The sequence below is a fragment of the Corvus cornix genome, chromosome 24, assembly GCF_000738735.6.
Source record: "Corvus cornix cornix isolate S_Up_H32 chromosome 24, ASM73873v5, whole genome shotgun sequence".
In the NCBI taxonomy this organism is placed as follows: Eukaryota; Metazoa; Chordata; class Aves; order Passeriformes; family Corvidae; genus Corvus; species Corvus cornix.
In genome coordinates, this window is record NC_046353.1 from 2,258,420 (window position 1) to 2,283,535 (window position 25,116).

The following is a 25,116-nucleotide window of genomic DNA, read 5'->3' on the forward strand; positions in this document are numbered from 1 at the left end:
GACCAGCCCTGAGACCCTCATGCCCCCGGGACTGACCCATGGACTGGCCCCGAGCCATCTCCTGTCCCCGGGATCCATCCTGGGACTGTCCACAGAGCCACCTCCTGCCTCGAGTAACCCAGCCTAGCAGCTGGCTTCCCTGTCCATGGCAGGGCTTGGAACGGGATGACCTTTAAGGCCCATTCCAACCCAAACCATGCTGTGATTCCGTGACCCAGCCCCACCGCAGAGCTGCCACAGCCGCTGGTTTCACTCCGAGTCACCCTGTGGGTGTCCCTGAGCCTTGCTCTGACAGCTCCTTTGGGTGTCCAAGCATCCCCTACACCCCCACTCCCTGGCTGGACCAGGGAGAGACCCATCACTGCTACTCCTTAGGCAATCATGGAATAATTTGGGTTGGGAGGGACCCTTTAAAGCCCATTTAATCCAACCCTCCTGCATCAAAAAGGTTCATTACTCCATTCCAGCCCTGCTCACTGCCCAGGCCAGGAGCTCCATCACCATTTCCTGGTGTCACCGAGCCCAGGAGCGCAGGGAGTGCTCGTAACTCATTCTCCTCCTGCTCCCGTGGTGGAACTGAGACGTTCTGCAGCAGTTCCAGGACAGGAAGAAGATTTCTCTGTGATTGCTTTTTAATCACAGTAATAACAGTAATGGAGGCAATGAGTGGAATTGATGGGAAAGAGCTGAGCTCTCTCCTCTGCCAACTCCCTTGTGGGGTAAACAAGAAGGATTTACTGGCTCCTCGGTGAATTGGTGGGATCCTGGCTCTTCAGGTTGAGTGTAGGTGATGTCTGGGGAAAAATAGCTGGTGTTTAGTGCCTGGGAGTAGAAACATGCCAGGAATCCTCTGGAAATCCTCCTGCTTTCATCCGTCTGGGGATGTGAATAACCCTTGTCCACACAGAGGGATGTACAGTTGCTCTTTTAACCAGCTGTCAGTGCTACATCTCCTTGGTTTTGGCCTTGAATCTGCATCTTTAGCACCCCACAGGGGTTTTGTCTCTCCCTCTCCCTCAGAGGAAGGAGATGCTGTGATGGACACAAGACCTTTGAACTGAGCAGAACCAGAAGTCCCCAGAAGGGCTTGAGTGGGTGGAGGGTCCCAGTGGTGCCCAGAACCAACCTCTTGAGGAGATCCAGCTCTGGGCTGGGGCAAAACAGTCTCATTTTGGCCAGTGAATACAGGACCAAGTGTTTTCCTCCAGTGGGAGCTACTGAGGTTTAACTCAGGCACAGGCTGAGGGGTTTTTCAGAAATGCCCTTGCAGGGAAGGACTTTTGTGGCACCAATGCTTGGGAACTGGAAATGCATCCATCAGCTTCTGGCCCTCAAGGATGTGGGGATTTCCTCTGCCCTTAAATACCCAAAAAGCAGTGAAACAGAGGTGGGAAGATGGGCTCTCCAAGCCTGCTGCTCACATAAAGGATAATCTGGGGAGACTCAACCTCACTGAGAGCACAGAGACGCCAAGGACAGAGCTTACCCCGTTGGTTTTGGTCAGACATGGAGCTTTCTCCTTTATTTCTGCAGCGTGGTGCACACGTGAGGGGCCTCGTTTACATCGCCAGCGTGGCCGTGCCCTGCCTGAAGAGGAGGAGGAGGAGGTGGTGGAACCCTTCTTGCTTTGCTGACCAAGACATGATCAAAACAGTTCCTGCACACCTCAAAGGCTCGCTGGAAGCCCCCCCGGGAAGCAGAGGTACCACAGGGCTGGGATGTGCCCCATCCCGGGGGAAAAGGGGCTGGGGGGCACCAGCGGGGGCCGGGCGTCCTCCAGGGCTGAGGCAAATGGGGAGCAGCTCCATTCCTTGTGGGAATTCGTGTGTGCAAGGGCTGGGAAGGCCCCTGGGGAGGGGAAGGGGAGCAAAGAGGCTGTGGGGGTGCGGAGAGGGCAGGGGACAGCGGGAGGAAGGGGACAGTGGTGTCCTCAGGTAGGTCCCGGCTGGCACCACCCAGCCTTCCTCAGGGCAGGGAGGGACGGGGGGATTTTAACATCCAAGCTTTGGAGGAGGAGGAAGGGTCATGCCCACATTTTGGAGCATGGGAAGGAGGTGGTGGAAGGTTTTACTGGACCTGCTCAGGGGCAAAACAAACAGTGAGACCCGGAGGGGGCTGGTTTTATCCTTTCACACACATACTCAGAGCCCTCAGTGCTTTTCCCAGCAATTCCATCCCTTTTTGCACGTCCCTTTTGTTGCATCCTGCCCTACCACGCCAGCCTCTTCCCTCTCTGGTCTTTATGGGGAAAAAAACCCTCATTATAAAGTGACATTTCAAGTTCTCTGGAGCAACAGACGTTCAGGCCCAGGAGTTTGGGGTGAGGTGTTGGGTTACAAAGCCGTGAGTATCTTTGCGAAGGGATGAGCCAGGAAGGAATTTTCAGGTGGGATCTCCCTCAGCAAGGTGCTGCAAGCAGGAAAAAGTGGGGGGAAAGCCATTCCAAAACTGCCTGAATAGAGCAAACCATGGAAAGGAGCTGTTAGGTCTTGGTTTTCACCATTTACGGGCTTTTATCCCATTTCTCCCCCTGACTGCCCTACACGGCACGGACTGAACCCCTCAGCTTGTCCATGGAGAGGGAAAATCACCTCAGGGAGATCATGGAATGGTTATCCAGCCCTGGATGTGATTCATCTGTCCAGGGGACAAATACAAAAACATGATCCTGAGCAAAAAGCTGCGGCAGTAATTCTCATTGCCCACTGCAGGGGAAAAAAATATAAAATAGCTGAACAACAGAATGCAGATCAATTTGGGTTTAGGGGAATTAAGAAAAACCACCACAAACCAGAAAAGCACCCACCACCTATGGCATCTAATCAATCTTCTGTTACTAGGATGGATTTGCTTTTTATTTTTTAATTTGAAAAGGTGGCTGGAGGGGCACTTTAATGGGCTGGAAAGCCTCCCTGGCCTCCTCCAGCAGCTCTGGGAAGATCCTGCTGGACCTCTTTGGCAGGTGAGGAGCAGAGCTGAGCTGCTGGAGGACCCTGGGGATGCCTGATGCCACCAGGGGATCTGATCCCAGCGGGAGCTGGGTGTCCCCAGGGTGGAGAGGTATGGGAAGAGCTCAAGCCTGGGACCTCTCTGTGCTGGGAAGAGCTTTGGGAACGGCCAGCTTGGGGCCTTCACCAGGATTTAACAGCTCTGGGGACAGGGGGACAGCTGCCTAGCAGGGGGTGCCACCCAAGCATCCACAATTCCCAGGAGGGGCAGAGCAGCTGGGGACAGAGAGGGGACAAGGAGGGGACAGCAGAGGACGGGGTTACGCTGTTAAGGCCTGCGGAGCTCTCAAGGCGAGCAGGTGATTTGGGGAAAAGTCCTGGTTTCCTCAGGGAAAGGCAATTCCCTCGTGCACCTCCCCTGTCCCGGGCAGAGATTAGAGCAGTAAGGTTAAGAGAGTAGCGGGTACATCCATGAAAATCCGCAGCTGAGTCTCCACTCCGAGCGCTGCCAGCTCTCCCGGAATCCTCAGGGTGCCTCGTTGGAGGTGGCTCCGTTGCCTTTGTTGACGTAAAAGGGGCGGTAATGTGACTGCAAGGAGAATTTGGGGCACGTCAGTTGGAGCCCCCCTCCTCTTCCTGACCTCCTACACCTCACCCATCCATCCATATCTTACAAATTCCTGCCCCAGCACCTCCAGCTTCTCCTCCTGGACAGCAGCGCTGCCTCCTTCCCCTCCTGGAGGTACTGGAGCCATCAAATGCAAACAACTTTGGGCTTTTTTTGATTTACACACGTGCTTTGCATGGCCCCTGCTGCCGAGCCAAACGATGCCTCATGTAAAACCTCAGACTGTGACTCACGGCTTGATGAGAGGGCTTTTTTAGGGAGAAGGGGAACGTCACCTTTATTTTTATGCCTCTGTCAGTGTGTTTTAATTGCTCACTAACCTGACAGCTCAGGGGAGCTGTCACACTGGGAGCCACGCACAGTTATGCAAGTTGTGTGGGGTTTATTTGTGCTCTCTGGCGGGCAAACCCCAAACTCTTGTGCGTGGCAATTCCCACACAGTGGGGCAGCATTGGTTGGTGCCTCCGTGCGCTGCAGCACCCAATGTTTGTGTAAACAGAAATATAAATGGAGAGGTGGGGCAGAACCAACAGGAATTGGCATTTTCTGCCTCTCCAGCTCCGTTTGCTGCGGTCCCTGAGTGAACCTCATCCCATCAGGACCTGCCCCTGGAATTTCACTCTGATCTGCCCCATTTCAAGGAGCAACACGTGGCAAGGCTGTGTTGTGCAGCCTCCTGGTGCAAAAACAGCAGCCAATTTCTTTGCTGGGATCACTGGCTGCAGCCTGGGTGGGAATATCCTCCTACCACTGAAGGAGTGACCATGGAAATCAGGAAAAGAGGGGGTTTTTAATGTCCAGTGTGTGCTGGGTTTGTTCTCAGGTGCAGAAGGTGGGAGAGGGCCCACAGGAATGTTCTGGCCCCGTTTAGTGCAGCCCTATTTAATATTAGGAACAGCAGGAAGCACGGGCAGAGCAAACCCAGCCCATCTCCCTGCTCAGCGCTCAACACCTCCTGCTCCACGTTCCCTTTTGTCGAGATTCTTTTCATTTCATGGCTTTAATTTCCAACATAATTAAGATATGAAAGAGGGGGGGCTTCATTTGAAAGAGCTCCCTGGGCATGAAAAAGACCTTCCTCCTTAAACAGCACAATCCTTTGTGAAAATTTGTATTTACAGACCTTTTAGAAGGTATATTACTTAAATACACATTTAAGGCTATTTTAAAAGCCAGATTATTGGCCCAATAGACCATAAAAGCTCCTACAGAGATCCTGCAGCCTGGAGTGTGTATTTCTATTTTGGTGCTTTTAAATGCTCATATTTATCAGCTCAGTTGTTGGGTTCAGGGCTGTGTGGTGAATATTGGCTATAAAAAGAAAATGGTCATTACAGATGTGTGCATGGCAGGGGAAGGGAGACAGGGAGGCAATGGTGGGAGCAGTTACCCAGATTTTCTCTGTGGGGATTAAGGAAAAATCACTGGGAACACACAGTGGATGTGGGTGATGATGTTTTAGAGGGTCAAACCCAAGGCAGAAGGGACGGCAGAATTTTGCTGCTTTGCTGCAGCACCTTCAAAGGCTCGAGGCTAGATTTCCTGAAAGAATCTGCCAAGGAACATCCCTTCCACAGGATTCACCTCCTGGGGAGCCTGGAAAATGGAGCAGATCCAGCTGCAGCCGCTTTCTACCTGTTGTGTGTTTCCCTCAGTGTGGGAATGCTCTCAATTCCTGACCCTCTGCTCCTTGCAGGTCTCATTTCCATGGAACAGTAAATAATCTCCCACAAATGTGCAATCAGAAATTTAAAAAAACACATGTAAGATTTCATCTGTGCGGGCAAAAGCTCGACAATCTTAATTCAGATCATGCAAGGCCTTAACGCAGTGCGGTGTGAATAAAACCAGATTAACTTGGTGTTCCTGAGGCAATGCATTCCCTGGTTGTGTATTTGAGACTACAAGCCCTAAAACATCCCTGGCCTGGGCCTCTGACAACGATCAGTGTAAAACGAGTGGCTCGGAGATGCTGTGATGATTTCTGATCACAGCCGGACCCCTCATCTTTGATCCTGCATTTGCCCACTGCAGGGCATGACCAGCAAGGCGCTTTTATGTGGTTGTCTTTGGTGTCATTTACACATTCTGGATGTCACAGAGTGACACAGAGTGGGTGTTGAGAGCACACCTGCAGGCAGGAAAAGTCCTCTCAGTATCATTTTACAGGATTTGCACAGTTCCTATCTTCTGCATCACATTTTAGACCAAAACCTTCTCCAAACATCAATTCTGCAGCACTGATTATTCCCACACCCCAGAGCTGTGGAAGCTGGGGGCTTAATCCGCATCCTGAATAGGGTTGAAGCCTTTATTTCCCCACCTCCAAAGGACCCATCCCTGCATCTGAAGCCTCCCTGGAACAGGCTGAATCTCTCCCCCCCACAGAGCTTTTTCTTACCAATACAGACTGCTTCGAGGAGGATTTCCACGTCTGTGGCGTCACCTTTGCAGACTGGTGCCTCACTATGGAGGGGTAGGCTGTGACGACACAAAACACAGCCAGTTACAGAGCAGCCCCTGCCACCACCACCCCCGTGTCCCCTGGCCAGCGCCAGGACCAGCAGCAGGACTGGAAGTGCCACCTCATTAGTATTGCATTGCTCAACATGGAAATGCAGCCGACAGCCATCAGACGGTGCCTCTTCCACCATCCAACCAGGCAGGAAAAGGCAGGAAAGAAGGGCTGGCTAATTAAAACGTCTGAGGAATGCAGAGAGGTGGAATGCAATCAGACCAATTAAATTCAGGCCAAGTCCCAAAGTCAGCATTGTGACTCTTGCAGAGAGCACCACAGGCTGTTTAATTAGTGCAAAGAGCTGAGCCTGGGGTTCTGCAGCTCCTCTGGCAGCTTGATAAGCCCTAAGCCCTTCCAGCCGCCCGGCTCTGCTCTGCCCCACGGGTGCCAGCAGCCCTGCTGTGTCACAGCCAGTGTCAGGGCATCGCACCATGGCCCTGCCCCACCATCTCCAGTTAATCAGACCTGACTCTGAGCAGGTTCTGGTGCTCTTGGATTCCACCTCTGGCGCCCTTGGACCCGTGGGTAGTGACGAGAGGACGATGAGATGGTGAATGGGGGGTTTGGTTCAGGTGAAGGAGGACAGGCAGCTCCTGAATATATATTTTTTTAAAGGTTGTGCTGTTTGTGTTGTTTTTCAGTGACAGAGCTAGAGGGGCGAATGGCCGTGGTGCCTTCCTCGAAAATCATCTAAAATTTATCCCATTCCAAACAAAATTTAAAATCACTTCACCTGCTCACTAAACAAAACTTTGTAATAGTTTTTAACACTCCTTGTCGCCCTGGCTCAGCAGAGTCGCTCGTGTGCAGGTGCCTGGGAGATTGGCAGTCAGGCCAAGGTGTGGGAATGCTCTGGGAAGCCAGAGCAGGATTAGGGGGCTTGTCACCTCAGAAGGGGCAGGAGGAAGGGGAATACTCAGTTCCTAGTACCGGTCTTAGTGAAGAGGCTCCCATCAGACTGTTTGCTGAAGTCACCGGGCGGATTCTGTCCCACCGAGGAGAACTGAAAAGGCAGCTTAGTGCCATTGCCTACTGGAAGATAGAAGAAGTTGTGTTATTCCAGGGGGCTGCAGGGGGGCATTTCCAAACACACCTGTGGCGCTGCCTTCACCTGGCTCGGGGGGCGTGGGCAGGGACAGCCCTGTCCCTTTTCTCTCAGGGAGAAAAGGCAGATGGGAGCAGGCAGCTGTGAGTGGGTGGGAGCGATCCCAGTGCTCCAGGCAGGGAAGAGCCTTTCTCCTGAGAGCCCCAAGTGCAGGTGTGGCCGCGGAGCAGCAGCTCCTGCACCTCCAGAGGCAGCAGGGACGACTCCAGCGCTGCCCTTGCCTCCTGGCAGTGGAGGCTTCATTCAAACCCCACTGACATTAAAGCAACGCTTCCCCTCCTGGCCTCCTCGGGGTCAGGCCCTGGCTGCCAGAAGGAATCTGAGAGATGAGAGGGACACAGCCCTGCCTGTGGCATGGAAAGCAGGGAGGGCCGAGGTGTGGCCCTGAGTCACCAGGGCTCCCCCAGGCAGGGTGGCCATGGCTGCTGCCAGCGTGAAGGGAAAGGCTGGACCTTGCAGGAACGAGGCAAAGGAGGAAAATATAGGGAAAGGAAGATGGGGATCTGGGAAGAAAAGGCATGAACACGGGCCAGGCTGTGTCTTTGAGAACTTATTGGTAAAAGGTGTGATGGAGAGAAGCACCTTATGCTTCTGAGAGTATTTGGAGTCTCCTCCTGGTTCTGCCACAACCTCCAGAGTGTTCTGAATGATGGTTCAGGATCTGGGGATCTTTGCAAACTGGCTCCTGTGTTTTCCACCTCCTTTCTCTGTGCGAACAACGGGAAGCAGGGATGCCTTTCCCTCCTGTGAGCACAGCACGGAGAGCCTGGGCTCGGGTGGGTGCACACAGGGCTGATAGCCCAGCCAGGAGCTGGCTCTGGGACTGGCAGGTGCCAGGGCAGCTGAGAGAGCAGCAGGAAAGGTGGGTTAGTCAGGCAGAAAGCTGTGGCACGGGGGGTTAGATCCTCTCAAACTGAAGGCAGAATTACCCGTACCAAGTGTTTCCTCAGTCGCTTGGAAGGAGGAAAATTCCCATGACCGTGGGTTGAAATTGGCTGTAAAACAAGAGCATCCAGTTCAGCAGTTGGCTCCTGATGAGCTGGCCCAGAGGCCTGTACCTGGCATTGCTCTAGGAAAAGGTCCCCACCGAGTTGGGAGCAGCCCCAAAGCAGAAATCTGGGCCCAGGGAGCAGAGGAGAACCTGGGGTTTATCCCTGGGTGTTAGGGAATGGGGAATAGGCTTCTCCTGCAGTGAGCAGAGCTCTCAGTGCCACAGAGCTGCAGCAATTTGCCAGCTCAGGTTTGGCTACTCAAGATGAGAGATCTGCAGGCAGAGGTTTGGGTTCAGAGCTGCAGAGACACCAGGACAGGAACATCCCTCTGCCCTGTGCCAGGCGTGTGCCCCAGGGTGCCACCACGACGCAGACTGGTGCTGCCGTAGCCCTTTTGGGAGGCACTGGGAAAGCAAAAAGAAGATGGATTCTTGGAGCGGCTCTGCTGCCATCCTGTGGGCTGCTTCTCTATTTAAGATGCGTTTCTGTTTACACAATTCTCTCTCTTTGTGCCCGAGTCCCATCTACTCTTCATTCAAAGACTTTCAAGATGATTTTTCCAACTTTGGCTTTGGCCAGACTGTTTGACACATCAGGAGAAGAAAGCTTAGTGGGAGAGGACAGAAAGGAGCGTGGAGCAGTTGAACAGATTGTTCCTCTGTCTTTGAGGCAGCGTTTGAAACGTTTTATATCTCCCCTCTGCCCCATCCTGTCATCCCTGCAAGCAAATGTGGGATCATAGAATGGTTTGGGTTGGAAGGGACCTTAAAAACCATCTAATTCCACCCCCTGCCACAGCCAGGGACACCTTCCACTATCCCAGGTGGCTCCAAGCCCCGTCCAACCTGGCCTTGGACACTGCCAGGGATCCAGGGGCAGCCACAGCTGCTCTGGGCCAGGGCCTCACCACCCTCACAGGAAGAAATTCTTCCCAATGTCCCATCTAAGCCTCCTCTCTTTCAGTGTGAAGCCACTCATTATGACACTGTCTTTAACAACAAGAGCAGTGGAAGTCTCCTTGAATTTATGCAGGGCTTAAAACCTTACAAATTCAGCTGGAATCCAAGCAGTTCTTCAGTTTGGGCTGCTGTAATTAGCACAGAGCATTCCTCAGTCCAGCAAACAGATTTTCCACTGTGGCCTGGGGCAGAATCTGCACTGACCCAGCCTCACCAGAAAAAGGGTGTGTAGCAAAACTGCCATGAGATACTGAAGGATTCTGAGCCTGTTACACAATGCCAAGGGTGGTCCTCGCTTTTTCCTCCCGTTTTAAGGGATTCCTTAGCAAAGATGCAATCAGCTGCACTGCTGGACTTTGCTGACACGGGGACAGGGTGCAGAGAGCTCCAGAGAGTGAAATGATGATGGGGATGTTGCATTATTCATCAGGTAATCCTTGGCTAGCCAGCCTGCAAGCTAAATGGTCGCATCTCCTGCCTTGCCTACTGATTCATCCTGCTCCCCAAATCCCCACCAGTGTGGTTCCAGCAGCTGGATCCTGCCTGTCACCCCTGAGCCCTGACCCTGCTGAGGTCTGTTCGTCAGCACAGGCTCTGTGTGCGATCATGAGCTCGGTTGTTTTGGCCAAAGTCACTTTGTTGGTAGAAAACACAGGATGAGTAATTTGGAAGGCAGCATTGTCTGTGTTTCCAAGAAAACGCGGATGTGGAGGTGGGATGAACGATCCCTCAGTGTTTGGACAGTCAGAAATGCATTGCAGGAAGAGGGGAATTGTTGTACAGCCCTCACTCTGCTCTGGACACTCATCACTACCTGGATCTGGCAGTGCCTGCAGATCCCTCCTGGACCTTCAGGAGGTTGGGATGCTGGATCCCAGCAGGAGCCTCTTCTCCCAGGTGCCAGCAGCTCCAGAGAGCAGCAGAGGGAGGTTCAGGCACTCATGAGAGCACCGACCATGCTGTGGCACTGCCAAAATGGCTTTTCCCTTCTTTTTATCCCTTCCTTTTTGCCAGGCTGGGAAGCATCTCCGTCCCAGACACACGTGGGATGACATTGCCCAGTGTTCCTCCCACCACACCCCTGCCACACTCTTTAAATGCCTTTGGGGCCGTTTCCACCTGAAAGCTCCACATTTTGGGAAGAGACAGGCTCAGCTTGTGCAGTTTTAGAAATTATTTTCAAACTTCCCCTGGGGCTGGAAAGTTTTGGGTGCAGGGCTGAGTCTGTGGTCTGAGCAGGATTTCCCTGGCAGCACAGGGCCTGGAAACCCTGAGGCAGCTGAGCAGCAAAACAAACCCAACTCTAAAAAAATGCCCCTCTGCCCCTGAAGTTGGGAAGAGCCCTGCTCAAGTCCTGCTGGCACTGAAATGGGAATGTCAGCCCTGCTCCAAACAACATCCTCAGGGCTGCCAGGTGTGGGCTGAGGGCACGGGAGAAGGGCCCAGTGGCAATCCCGACAAAGGGCTCAGTGTCGGGGTCTGGGTTATCCTCAGGAAACCCCAGCACAGGGCAGGAATGTGCCTGCAGGGAGTGTCCCTGCTCACTGCTGGCACATCCCTGCCCACCCTCTGTCTGCAGAACGGGAGCTGGAGACACCTGGCAAACCCGGGCAGGGCTGAAATGTGGTTCCTTGTTCCGTGCCACCCTTCCTGCTCTTTTGTTCCTCGCCTTGCCTGGGCTTTCAGCGCTCTCAGCTTCTCGCTCTGGATGCCAGTTTAGGAATGACAGCTGGGATTTTAGAGCTGAATGTGTTGGAAACACTGGTTCACTCCAAAAGCTCATCCTGCAGTGGCCGTGCAACACGTGGGACATAACAAATCACCAGGGCTCTTGCTGTCAGAGCTCAGAGAGGAACTCCAGACTCCTGCCTTTTATTAGGACACATTCCTCACTTCTTCCGTCCTTTCCCTGGAAAATTATGTTTGGTGGTGAAAGTAAAATCTTAATCCTTAGTGCAGCTTTCACTTGATAGCACAGAGAGGTGAGCTCTGGGTGGAGAAAAACTCTGATTTTATCCTGGTAGCCCCTGTTAAAACTCCTCTATATTCACTCCTGGATAGCGTTCAGTCACTCCAGCTCTTCCCCATAAAGCTGAGAACCTTTTCTGCCTTGTTTGAGGCAAAACCTTGTCAAAGCTCTGTAAGCTGAAGAGAGGAAGTGCAGAGGGCTGGATCTGGAAGTGTGAGGGAGAGGAAATTTTGGGATATATCATCAGTGAAGTTCTTTTCCTGAGCTGGAAGGGAGCCTGCCCACCTCTGGGGTGCCCTACCTTTGGGAGACAGGAACATGGAAAATCTCTTCAGGTTGTCGGGCTGGTTCCACTCGTAGTTGTTCATCATGAACCGGTGGTCCCCTGGAGAAGCAGAGCAGGGCGTGAGCTGGGGGAGGCACTTTGGTGGTCTTTAAACCCCCTGTGGGATCTTTGGCTGGGAGCTAAAGCAGCTCTGGAGCTGCCCAGAGTCGAACATAAAAGGTTCCCTCAGAGGCGGAGCCCAGCTGAAGGATTCAACCTCTCAGCAGACACAGGATCTCCTAAAAGCCACAGCGAGCCCTGAGGGTTGAGGTGTTTTCTTACCAGAATACTGTTGTGTGGCTGAAAATGCCTTCAGAAGTTTGAGTTTGGCTCCTTTTGTGCATTTAACCTGAGCACAGGGCTGGCTGATCGAGAACCGCCACTATTTAAAGCTGCAGAAATCAGTTCTGGGAGGGTTAAATGGCTTGGCTTCTCCAGTTTTTAGTGGAAGATGCTAAAGCTGTGTTGCAAGCAGCTCTAAACTCTTGGACAAGGGTGGTTGGTTCAGGTTTCATGGATCAAACTTACTCCTACACAGCCTGGGTTTGGATTTCTGACACTGATTCACAGGAAATGAGGCTTTAGCACTACACTTGCTCATAAAAACACTTTCTTTGAAGGCCTCTGTAAACCTATTGTTCTCTGCGAGGAAGTAAATTCGGTTTTCATGTTTAAATAGCTCCACTCTTTGATTCTCAAGTCACTGAACAAACTTTTCTTTTATTTCTCCCATTTATTCCGGTGCTATTTAAGCTCCCTGAATGCTCCCTGATTATTTGTCTCCTCGCCACGTAGGCACCTGTTATGACAACTGAAAGGACGTGGATTCCCTTTGGAGTCTGCTATTAGGCAGGTTTCTTTCCATTAATAGAAGATTTCTTCCTGGGAAGTGTTTTACAGTAGAAGATCAAGCCAGCTGCAAATGAATTTGTTGCAGTGACTCAGGGGGAGTCCAAGTTAATAACTCCACAGTTCCTTAATGGATTTAATTCCCTTGCAGCCAGTGGATGCAGAGTGCTGCTCTCTTTCATCTGTCACCGTGGCTTGGAGAAGGGAGAGCTCTGAAGCTCCTGGGACTCGCCATAAATAACATTTCCCACCTGTTCCCAACTTTTCATTAGGCACACTCCAAGCTGTGTCCTTGCTAAAGCTCCTGGAAGCACCCAGGTTTCTGCAGAGCAGGAGTTAAAAATGGTTTTGGCACTTGAATTCCATGGATTTCAAATAACAATCAGGGCTTCTGGCATCACCAGCATGGAGGAGACCCCAAATAAAATAATCAAGAAGTAATCAGGCTTTATCCTGAGCTACCAGGACTGAGCAGCTGCAGAACCTTGTTGGGTTATAAGGATGTCCAAGGAAAACGGTTCAGGGCTGGCAAAACCCATCCCAGCAGATGGAAATTCTGCACAGCTTCAGGTGAACAAAGGAAGGAAAATGCACAGAAAGTGATTTTTGGATTTGTTTGTCATCTATTCATATTAAGTTATTGTCAAATTTTTTTGACACCTATTAATGTCAAGTTATTGTCAGTAAATCTGGAGCACGTGGAGTGTTGAGAATTTAAATGGGAATGCTGCAGTGTTGAAAGATAAGTAAGGTTCAATTTCTGGTGCTACTTTAAGGGCAGGAGAGCTTTAAAAACCTGCCTCTAGCTGTGTATCCTGAGCACTTGGAGTGGGACCCCTGACCTTCCTGAAAGGTTGGTCCAGAAGGATCTGGTCCATCTGACTCCTGTTTGATGGAGAATGGGCAGTGTAAGGTGTAGATACAGGAGGGATGGCCACTAAACACTGAATTTGAGCGAATTAACAGCGATTTGCAGATTTGCAGCACAGTTCCTCAGCTGCTTGTGTTGTCTGAACTGGCCTTGAGGTTATTCCTGCACCTTTCCAGCTCCCACATCCCCCTGGAAGAGCAGGGTGCCATTTCTCCTCGCATCACCCGCTGCTGTCCTGCTTGCTGGGGTTCCTCAATGACTGATAGATTACATCCTCCCGGCAGCCAGGTGAGATAAGCACTCATTCCCATCCCTGGGATTAAGCAACCTGCCCAGGGTTACAGAGGCTGCTTGTGGGAGAGCTGGGAAGTGCAGACAGCAGAGCCCCATCGTGGTGCCCTGGCCTAATCTGAGGTGTGAGCCTGATGCAAGACAAGGCCTTTATTCATGGCTAATTGGGAGGAAGTGGGTTATAAACTTGAAAGATTAATTTTGGTGCTGTGGTGTTGGCTGTGACCTCTGCATGCACCTTAAAGATCTCCTTAAACATCACTCAGGTGTGGGGATGCCTTGGACATCCTGGATCAGGGCAGGCAGGAAAGCTCTCCCAAGTGGAACAGGGAGTATGATCAGAGTTTTTCCAGTTTAGGTTGTAGCTTAACACCCAAATGGAGCCCTTTTGACTTGGGAAATTAGATTTTCAAATACTTCCTTTTCAGTGACAGGTGCTTGCAGGGTATTTCATGTTCCAGCCAGGCAAGCAGAGGCTGAAACCCTGCAGTTGTAATATCTGATGTCACACCAGCACCCCACATGTGCTAACCGAGTGTACAAATAGGATTTCAGACTCACCATCCCACATTCACCCTTCTGCCACTGCCTTCTCCCTGCACTGAGCTGCCTCAGCAGATCTGTGGAGTTTCCCATGTGGAAAATGTCCTGCTGAACTTCCAGGGGCTCGCTGGAGCCTGGCACAGGCAGAATGGCACAGGGCAGGAGGGAAGGGAGGCTGTTCTTGAGCCCACACAGGAGCTGGTGGAACCCATTAAATCCTAAACATGAAACCCTAACATGAACCAGGGAACTGGGGCCAGTTTGGTCCCCTACATGAGATACTTGAATTCCCTGGCAGTTCTACTGATTCCATCCCCACACAGGAGTGGCAGGATAACTCTGATATTCCAGAATTCATATTCTAATGACTCCCATATTCCAGAATTCATTCCAGCTGCAGGTGTTGTTACTCCCACTTTTCCCCCAGGTCTTTGCTGACTTTCTTCTTCACCAGGATTGCTCATCATCCTCATCGCCCTCATCTCCCCTGACCCTGCCTTCCAGGGGAGCAGCGAGGGAGGGAAGGGGAATATTTGGGATATTTTACCGTTCTCCATGTGGTTCCTCTCGATGAAGTTGCGGCCCAGGTCTGCCTTGCAGATCTTCTCCACGTGCCTCATGCAGACGTTGAGGAGGTCATCCCTGAGCAGCCCCATGGATGGGCTCATGCTCTCCCCTTCCAGCAGCACGCTGTAGGTTGGGAGGGATGGAGGGGGCACGTAATTCCTCATCAGAGCCCCAAATTCCTGCCAAAAAAAGAGGGATCACGGGTTAATGAGGAGCATAAGAGGATAGATCCTAGGGAACTGGTTGTTGTTAGACTCCAAAGGTGCAAAGGAAAGCAGTGAAGATGGGCAGGAAAATGTTCTGCCCATGGTTTGCAGCCATGGCATGTCCAAGCTCATTCCTCACCCACCAGAGCACAGACAGCTCCAAACGTCCAGGTGAACCCCTGACACGGATGTGCAGTGAACTGGGGAAGGTTCACACATCTCACACTTATTTGGGGTTGTCTTTGGGACAAATCCTGTCCTCGTGGGGACAAAGGAAAGGAAAATGAGGTCTCTGTCACCTGCAGGAAGAGCACGGAGTCGCTGATCTGGTGGATCTGCTCCCTGTTCTCCTTGTCCTCACGCAGCAGCTTCGCCCTCTCCTCCAGCTCATCCACGATTTCTTTCACGTTCTCCGAGGCGATCTTCTCTCGCTGGTCCAGGGCAGCCTTCACCTCATCCCTCTGCCTCTCCAGGTCACGGATCAGCTCCTTGAAGTGCTGGTCCACCGTGGCTTTCTCGTTGGTGGTGTAGTTCTGGATGGGGAAGGGGCAGACAGAGGAGGCAGCAGGAAAGAGGAGAAAGAAAATATTAAGATTTCACAGAGTTCTTTGCTACTAGAGGGACACAGAGGGGGATAAATCCAAGGTTTCAGCTTTTAGGTTATGGAAACTCCAGCTGTGCAAGTCTTAGCTGCAGGAAAGCTGTGCCAAGAGAAGCAATACCTGTTCCTGCAGTGATCACATGGATGCAATCCAAAGGGGACACTGCCTTCCCAGGGGTAAGAGCATATCTCTTATTTCATTCATGCACTCACAGGTGATATTTAAAAACACTCTGTAGCCTCCTAAATCATGGTTCTGGCTCCTGGACAATTTGAGGACTAAATTCCCACCATTTCAAAGGATGAAAGGTGCTGAAACACTTTTTACAGGCCTGACCTCGAGGTGCCTCTGAAACATTCCTCAGGAGGACTGGGGATGTAGCTATATTGAGAGTCAACATTTCTAGGTCAGGTTTCCAGTAATCATAATAATAATAATAGTAATAATAAAGCAGATGAAAAGCAGAGCTGGTGAGCCAATGTGCTTGCACCACATAAAAGGGAAAAGAATGGCTTTGCCTATTAATATTATGCAAATTTGCTGGGGTGTCTCCAACTTGTGCTTTCACTGCTTTATTCAGTTAGGCTATAAATGAAAAAAATAATACCATGACTCCATTCCAACCCTCACCACGGTGCAAGAATTATAAAGGAGCCCTCTCTCGGCACGGAAAGAAGCTGTTCCACCATAAATAAGATGTTTGTTGGGGTAATTTCATCTGCTCCTGCTGTCTTATCTCAGTTTGGGCAACCCAGAGCCCTTTTTCAGGTTATTTGTGGATTTTGTTTCTAAATCTGCCTGGCTACTGGTGATGGAAGGGCCATAAAGGACCTAAAAAAGGAGCCAGAGCAGGGAGGTGCCTTGGTTTTGTAACAGGGCTTGATCTCCCCGCAGGGAATGTCGCAAGATGCCTTCAGTGGGAGTTGTTGTTTCCAAGATTTGGCTTGGAGTTTGGGATAGGGACGAGATAGAGGCCAGGGAAGGATGGAGTGAGGAAGAGCTGAATGTCTTGAGGAAAGGAGGAGAAGGAGAAAAGAAATCGGTGATCACAGGAGGAAGAGGTGAATTTAACATCTCAAACACACCTTGATGCGGTCCCTCTCCTTCTGCCACTTGTCCACCTCATCTTCCACCTCGATGATCTTCAGCTGCAGCTGCTCCTTCTGCAGCGACAGCTCGGCCTGTGGGGAGGAGAGGAGAAGAGAGGGAGCCTGGTGAGCTGGGGCTGAGGGTGGCCCACTTCAAACAGCCCCGAGCCTGCCCTGCTGTGCTCAACAGCAGCAGCAGCGGGGAGGTCCAGGCTGCTGGCACTGCCAGCGGGCAGCATCCCAGCACAGTCAGCTCCCTCAGCAAAGCAGCAGCACCCACCTCCCAGGCTGTCAGGGTGCTGCTTTTAATCACATGGGAGTCATGAGCTGCAGGGGAAGGGAGCTGTTTCAAAATTCAGCTGTGTGTGCAGAGCAGGGCCCAGCCCAGGGTGTGCCTGTGCAGCAATAACAGTTTTCATGTAATTACGGAATGACGTTTGACGAGTGTTGCAACAAGAGGATGATGCCTCCGGCAGGAATTCTGTTTAGACAGGATCGTGGATTAATTTGCTCTGAATTGAGAGCTTTCATGTAGCGATGGAGCAGGGGAATGCTTGGAAAAAAATTAAAAAAAAAAAAAAAAGCCACAAAAGGAGGAGGGAAGAGGTGTAGTCAGAGCCTGCTGGGCTGAGATCAGCAACTTCGCTGGCATTCATTTGCATTTCGTTGTGCACTGGCTTCCCAGAGAAGCTCGGAGCAGGGACTTGTGCAGGAATTTGTGGCAGTGGAGCCATGGAGGTTGGGCAGCCGTGCACCATTTCCCCAGATCATTGTTTCCCTGGATCGGCCCAGGACCTGGATGCTGGCAAAGCCTTGCCCCGTTAACTCCAGGTCGTTCCCATTCACCATCCCTGCCCCACAGATGCCTTTGTTGGTGCATTTCTGCATTTCACGGGTGTGCAGGTTGGTCACAGCCGTGGCCAGAGGCAATCTGGCTGTGGGACACCCAGCCCAGAGCTGTTGAGGAACTATGGAGCTGGCAGAAATCCCCTGCATTCTGTCATGTTAGAAGAGTGCTCAAAACCCGCTGTTCACGGGGGATCTTTAGGAAAATTGTAGGATTAACCCAAACCACTTAAATTCAGGCGGACGGTTAGAGGCGTGGATGGATAAATCCACTCTCACACTCCAGCTGTCCGTCCAAGAACGTAATGGAACATGAAAATGTGGGTGTTTATTGATCAGAGCTGCCCTCAGGAATTTAAAAGTTTTCAGTTCTCCACTTGAAATGAAGAGCAGGGAAGAAGCTGTGAACCAGCCCAGACAGGAGTTCTTGTCTTGATGCCAGACAAGTGTCTGAACACCCTCTGGAGCTGGAATCCAGCACAGCTGCTCCGAGAGCACCAACCCCAGCTGCTCCAATTTAGAAAATCCCTATTTATGGAGGGAGAATGATTGGATGGTGGTTTTGTTGCCTTATAAAACACAAGGAAAGTGGGAAGAAAAAAGGGAAGCGTGCTCAGAGGTGTCTCAGTGCCACAAAAGCTGCATCTTCAAATTGTTTTTAGGAGTTGGGAGAGCATTGGCCGTCTAAATATTATCCACACACCCTCAGTAGCGGCCTGAAGGCTGCCATGAGCTGATTCTCACCCTCTCCAGGGGTTCAAGATTTCACAGGAAAGGATTTTGTGGCACAGGTTCACCAGGGAACCCACACTGGATTCCAGATGAGAAAATTTGCTCTGCTACTGGTCAAAAGAACAAAGACAGGAGCTTGATCCCGTAATTTTCACATTTTCAAGACAGTGACTTGGAGGAGTTCCTGCTGGTTTCCATTCCCACGTGCAGTGGGAGATGTCCTGTGCATCAAGACTCTGCACAGCAGGGAAAGGCAATGAGATAAAAATATTTTAGATCCATTTATCCATTGCACTGCATTAGCCAATGTGAGAAATGACACCCAAATTCCAGTTGTTTCCCTGAGCCCCAGAGCTACATCCAGGTGGAATTATTTGTTTGCAAAGTAAAAACTCATCTCCAGAGCAATTATTTCCCTCCTCATCCCCAAAAATCAGGACATCCTTATAGGAACGTGAGTGAAATCCTACAGAGAAAGACTGGAAGGAATTTTTGGGGAAGAGCAGAACTTTCACAGCCATGCAGACACTCCCAAACTCAAGGGATTTGCAGATAAAATGGCAGGAAAAAAAAAAAATCAGGTGATGGCTGGAAGAGGGTGATAACTATGCTTTTCTAGTCCTTTTTAATTAAGATGGGTCTCCAAGGAATTTTGGGAACTATGATTTGTAGAAGTGATCCTGACTCTCGGCAGTTCAAACATCCCCCAAAAGGTGGTTTGGGTGCTGCTGGTATGGGGTGTAACAAGCATTTAAGAGCAGAGCCACTCAGCAATTTGGAGCGAGATTTCTGACTTGCAAATGGGAATTACAGAGATGGTCCCAAGAGCCAGGATGCAAATCCCACACTCAGCCAGGTTTGGCAAAGGGGAAACACCAGCACAGGCTGCAGCCAGGGCAGGGGAGGTGAAGGGAGGTGTGAGTGTGTGGTACTGCAAAACATTTTAAAAATACTACAAAAAAACCACCTTAAACATAGAAAAGAAATGTTAAAGAGAGGTGTTGGGGAGACTCTGGAATAGTGGAGAAACTGGTGGCATGGGCAGCAGGGTTCAGGGAGGGTGCTCTGGAGGTGGAGCACAACATCAAGGGGTTCAGGAGGTGATTTCCTGATGGTTTTAAGACCTTTTTTTTGTCTGGAAGGTTGCTTTAGCTGTCCATGTGTATCACAAATAGGCATTTACAGTGGGGGGGGGTCACAGGTATTAGGGACAGGCGGTGCCTCAGCTTCATTCCCTAAGAGGAAACTCCTATCTGCCTTCATATTTCTCAGATTTTTCAGGGTCAAAAATCCTTGATGGACCACCCAGAACAAATCCATTGGAAGATCTGGGGTTCAGAAAATCCCAATGAGAGATAAAACAGCAACACTCCCCATCGTGGGGGTCCCTCCAGAGCAGAAATAACAGGAACAGTGGGAGGAAATCCAGGAAATCCAGATGCAGACAATTTTTGAGCACAGCTGGTTGAGAAATGCAGGCACTGAGAACCTTCAAGCTAAGATTGGATCCCCTATTAAAGCCTCAGTTAATTAGGGCAGTTCAGAGGCTTCAGTGAAAGTTCAGAGCGTCCATCCAAACACGCACAGCTGAGCCCAGCCCTGGTGCCGTGGAGGACCTGCAGATGGGAGATGACGAGCCTTGCACGATGATGCAAGTGGTTTGTGCAAGGCAGCAGCAGCACAAGCAGCATCATGCCCTTAATGCCCTGGGAACACCCCAGTGTCCCCAGCCTGGGAGAGAGAGCTCTGCTAATTAACCTGCCAGCAGCATCCCAAGGAAATCAGGGAGCTGGAGAAGTGCTGTTCCAACTCGTTGTCCATGTGGGTGCCATGGCTGAAAAGTCAGGGAGTTGTTTGAGACATTATTTCTGCTGGGTTTAAGATGACATTTCCCCATCTCAGTTTCTGTGGTGTCAGAGGGCTAAAACCCCTGGAGACTCTGCCAGCACCCTGCAAAAATGTCACTGCAGGAGCTGAGGCTCCCTGCACAGCTTGGAGGGAACTCCTTGCTTGCAAACAAGTGGATTTTCCCTGGATTCTGCCCTCAGTGTAGAGGATTAATGCAGAATTTGGGCAAACAGGCGATTTTGCTCCAATCACAGTCACTTCCTAGATTTCCAGCTGGGAGAAGAGTGCCCTTCCTGCAGGTAACTCTGGGGAAAGAGCATCTATTCTGAGCTATGTCCACAGAGCAACCACAGCTGATGCAGATAAAATCTCACAGCCGCGCTGCGCCAGCGAGAAAGGCCCCAAAACCCTTCCAGGGTTTTATTTTGTTTGTTCTCTGCTCAGTGAAAGTGGTGCAGAGATGGGAACCCCTCTGGATCCGTCTTTGTTTCTTCAAAGCCTGGCTCAGCCTTTGTGAAATCCCCCCCTTTTCAAAGCTGCTCTGTGGGAAGGAGGAACACCAGCTCCCCTTCCTGCACAGCCCTTCCCTGTACCCACAGCGAACTTTGCTTTAAAAGATAAATAACTACAGAAAAAAAGCCCAAATCAAAGAGTTTTTCAGCAGAGCTGGCCTGACATGCTGAGCACCAAGGCTGGTGCTGGAAGGTAGTGCCAGGTTGTTTACAGCTCTGGGACTGGCAGGCAGAGGTGAAGTTGTCTCCTTTGGAGAGCAGGCCTGTAAAACAGGTTTGGGATGAAGGATCCCCTTCCAGAAGGAAGGATGCTGGCTCCAAGGGGGGCTCTGGCTCTGCTGATAAATCAAGGGTTTTATTGGAGCTGCTGTGGAGAATTCTCACTTTTCAAGTGTCAGTGGTTATTATCCAGCCTCACAACCCTTTCCTCGGCTGTTTTTTATACTGGTTCTGCTGCAAACTGTTACTTTTCCTTTAAATCTGCAGCAGGAAACGAATGCAAAGTGGATCTGGGGAGAGCATTAAAGGTTTGCTGGGTAAAATACGCAAATAGCACAGGGTGGGAAGTCAGGACAAATGTCTCTTGTCTGAGTCCCTGTGCCTTTCACTTGTGTCTGCTCAAAAGGAACAGGGGGTGAGTGACTCTCACCCCAGGCTCCTGAAAAGTGGAAGATGCTGCTGTGTTCTCTGTCTGAGACAGAGATATCAGGCCTAACTATAGGTGTCTCTGTTCTGGCTTGTTTGCATTCCTCTTCTCCTGGGCTGCACCGTCTCTGTCTGCTCCATGAGACAAGGAGGGTTTCCTAATTCCACAGAAGGGTCTTTCCCAGCTCCAAAGCACAGCTCCTCTCTTCCCTACAGGCCTACAGCAAAGACAGGCTCCTGAAAGAGGCTCCAAGCTGCATTAATCCTGCAGAACTCAAGGGCAGATGGACCTAAACCCAGCTTATTCTGTGACAGTTTTGTGCCACCAGATCGCTGAGCGCCCAGGCTGGCAGTGCAGCGAAACAACCACCAGTTCTGGAACCCTCTCCAGTTCTGGAACCCCCTCCAGTTCTGGAACCCTCTCCAGTTCTGGAACCCCCTCCAGTTCTGGAACTCTCTCCAGTTCTGGAACCCCCTCCAGTTCTGGAACTCTCTCCAGTTCTGGAGTCACACAGCAGCCAGGGACAAGGAAATCCTCGCAGATAAGTCCTGGACATCCAGCACTGTGTGAACGGCTCTGGCTGGACACAGCTTTATTCTGGTCACCACTCCAGTGGCAGAAAGAATTTGGAGGTTTTAAAGCTACTCTGGAGCTGCTGGGATGCCAAGCTGGGAAAACAGGGCAGGGATAGGGGTGACCTGGCGTGGGGTTGTTGCTTATCCCTTCCAAAAGGGCAGCAGCACCAGCCACTCTCCCAATTTGTGGTCACATTCCAGCTGGGCTGATTTGATAAGGAGAGGTGTTACACACCAGGGGCTTGGAAATATTCATTGCTCTTTGTGGTTCTTGCTGAGGCTCCACCTCTGGTGAATAAATCAGGGCTGGGAACAAACATTTGTAGGCAACAGCTTTCGTGCTAATTGTTTTTGTCTGAGTGAATGCTTGCTCGAGTTACAACAAGATCAAACTCGTTGTCAGGAGAAACTTGCACATGTGCATGATTCATGTTGATAAATCCTAACTCCTTGAGGCCGAGCAGCGGCAGAGCCAGTGCAGGAGGACCTAAGGACTCAAGGACTCTGAGAGAGGAATCAAACACCATTTGAATCACAGTTCTCTGCTCATCCACGGTCGCCTCTTTACAATCAAGGTGCTGGAGGTGTATCCAGCCACAGGGGGAAGGATCTGAGCAGCTTTGCTTCCTCAGGAAGCAGCTGTTCCCCTCATTGCAGGGCAGGAACTGGACACCCCGGCAGACACCAGACACAGCTTTATGTTAGAGCTCTGCAGTGTTCAGGGCTGACATCAAAACCACGAGGACAGGCAATTACGGAACAAACAAGCCCTGCAGGAAGCTGGGAAAGGCTGGCTGAGACATGGAAGAGGCTTTGTCTGGTTTCAGCAAGGCTGCAAGCTGGAGATGACACGGCAAGGAAAGACCAGAGAAGACAGAGATAAGCTCTACACAAGATGCTCTTTCAGGCTGATGAGATAAATCTTCCCAGCTCCCTAGAAAGAGTAAAATTGTTCTTCCCATGAAGGGAACTCAAGAATTTCTCACAGCAGGAACCTGTGTTTGCCTGGTCACCACATCACAGCACTGGTTTGGGGTTTAGGAGATCTTAGTGCTCTTCCAGGTTCTGACTGTGTGACTCCAGGCACATTGTTTTATATAATTATTATTTTACAGGTCTCCTTTCTGCCATCTCTCCTGTCCTGTTTCTAGGCTGGGTCCTGCTTTTACCACAGGGGATGTGCAGCAACAAATGTGGTGAGCCCCTGATTTTTGCTAGAACAAGTGAAATCTCCTCATCCACCCAGAAAGCAAACAACAGGAGGCTTTAGGCAAACAAAGCTGAAAGACATTTCATTAGTGGAATCTCCCTGGATGTCCATCCTCTAAACCTGTTGCAGTAACACTTCAGGGGAAATGATCAGGTTTTGTGCTTGCCACCAGGGTTTGTTGTTTTTTTTTTTTCCTATCTGAGCTTCAAAAGACTCTTTCCGTAGGTGTGGCTCAACAGAAAAGGAAAAAAAAAATCCAAAACCTCATCTCACTCTAAGGAGCTGAGATAGCAATTTTCAATCGTTATTAGTGCCCATGAGGAACTTTAGCAGCCACTGGTTTGACAGCTTGTGTTGTGGAGATCCTGCCCCTGAGCAATGCCCACCTTTCTGTGGGTAACACCCCACGAACACCATCAAAACTCAAGAATAATTTTTAAAAACTCAGCATTTCTGGCTTTGATTCAGCTTCTGCTGAGAGTCAGGTGCGCTGGAAACCAGGTTGTCCATCCCTAAATCCAGCGCTGTGCTGCTCCAGCCAGGATTGGGAGAACGACAATCCCATGGCAACAGCACGCAGGCAATATCAGTTCTCCACTAAACACTTCCCATCCACCACCACTGCATCCCGGGATTCCATCCCAGCCATGATCTGAGGGGAGATTGCAGGCTGGGGAGCAAAGGCTGCGGTGTGACACTGGGATCTGCAGACTGCTGGGAACAGAAGGAAGAAAAGGAGAATCAAATTACCTCTTTCCCTGCCTTCTCGATCTCCACTGTCACCGTGCTGTGGTTCTTGTGCTCCTGGAACATGCAGAGGTAGCAGATGCACATCTGGTCTGTCTGGCAGAACAGCTCCATGGTCTTCCCGTGCACAGGGCATTTTCTGGCTTCGAAGTCCCTGATGGGGTCCAGGAGCTGGTGGTCCCGGAAAGCCGCTCCCTCCAGGTGGGGCTTGAGGTGCAGCTCGCAGAAGGAAGCCTGGCACACCAGGCAGGACTTCACAGCCTTCTGCTTGTTGTCAATGCAGGAGTCGCAGAGAACATCCTCGAGCTTCACGCGGGGCCGGGAGCCGGCGGCTCTGTCAGCCTTGTTGAAGGGTCTTCTCAGGTCGCCCGTCTCCACCAGAGGCAGGGAAGATTTCTTCAGGTCCCCCATCTGCCCTGCAGAGAACAAGGATTTCCTCCCTTCCCCGTCAGCGGGCAGGAAGCTCTTTTTGGAATCCAAGGAGAAGAGGGACTTCCTGAGGTCGCCCTTCTCCGGGAAGGACAGGGCCGGTCTCCTCATGTCTCCGATCTGGCCGCTGGCGAACTGCATCTTCTTGGAGTCTGCTGAGTCCATGCTGAAGTAGGTTGACCTCTTCTCGTCGGATGACTCCACAAACTGAATGATGGGCCTCTTCCAGTCACTCCCAGAGAAGAGGGAGCTCTTGATTTGCCCCGTCTCCAATGCAGCACCGCCCGTGCCTTTTATAGCTTCTTTCTCGCCTCCGCCAGGGCTCGTGGCCTTCTTGGCTTCCTCTTCTTTTTTGGGGGCAGTTGGGCTCTTCACGTCCTCGGGCTTGCTGGCGGTGCCGTTTGTCCTGGCTGCGCTCCCCGTTTCCATGTCTCAACAGGGTCAATGGCTTCTCTGCTCGCTCTCTGCTCCAGCTCCCGTCTCTCAGCCCCCTCCAAGGCAGGCAGGCTCTACCTGGTCGTTGTCTCAGCAAGGAATCGCTCTGGAATGGCTCTGGAATGGCTCTGGAATGCAGGAAACCTTCTGCCCGAGTGACGCACCCGCAGCTCCTGCGAGGAGGAGCAGCGCACCCAGACCGCGCCGAGGTGGATGCAGGGGGGAAGAAAGGAGGAAAGGAAGGAGCAGACGTGGAGGGATCAGAAGCTCCAGCTGTGCAGTTAATTATACAAGGCAGTCCACACCCAGGAACATTCTTGTCTAACCAGGTTGGGGAGGAAGGGCTGTTTATATACATAGAAATGGCTCCTTGGAAAAAAAAAAAAAAGAAAGAAAGAGAAGTCATTTTCATTAAGATGTAGCAACCAGTTCCACCGCTTGTTTCAAAAATAATTTGGCCAGCAGCTGAGGTTCCCCTCCTTGCAGAGATGGGCAGGGTTGGGGAGACCACGAGATGCCCAAGGTGGGTTTGTTAACTGGGTCATAGCAATGCACCAAAATAATTAGGGTTGTAATTAAAATGAACGCCTAGAATAAAGCATTCTTCAACCAGGCTCCCCCAAGGGCTTGCTGCATTCAGGAGGGAGGAGAAATGCATGGTTAATACTGGGTTTA

General features: G+C 51.1%; 1 protein-coding gene across 5 annotated transcripts; it reads right to left on the bottom strand.

The window, feature by feature from the left end:
* Positions 1-1,494: 1,494 nt before the first annotated feature.
* Positions 1,495-24,754, bottom strand: TRIM29 (tripartite motif containing 29). 5 transcript variants are annotated; one of them, XM_010403866.4, is made up of 9 exons: positions 23,581-24,753; positions 16,459-16,554; positions 15,071-15,304; positions 14,546-14,744; positions 11,421-11,504; positions 8,135-8,194; positions 7,025-7,123; positions 5,978-6,057; positions 1,495-3,537 (listed from the first exon to the last, which is right to left on the bottom strand). In XM_010403866.4, exons 1-9 carry the CDS (start codon positions 24,433-24,435, stop codon positions 3,475-3,477), a joined length of 1,770 nt encoding a protein of 589 aa, XP_010402168.1. In that variant the 5' UTR covers positions 24,436-24,753; the 3' UTR covers positions 1,495-3,474. The 5 variants fall into 5 exon arrangements, with proteins under 5 accessions (XP_010402168.1, XP_010402167.1, XP_019144124.1 ...); XM_010403865.4 differs by having other exon boundaries at positions 7,025-7,126; XM_019288579.3 differs by lacking the exon at positions 7,025-7,123 and having other exon boundaries at positions 23,581-24,754.
* Between the last annotated feature and the right edge of the window lie 362 nt (positions 24,755-25,116).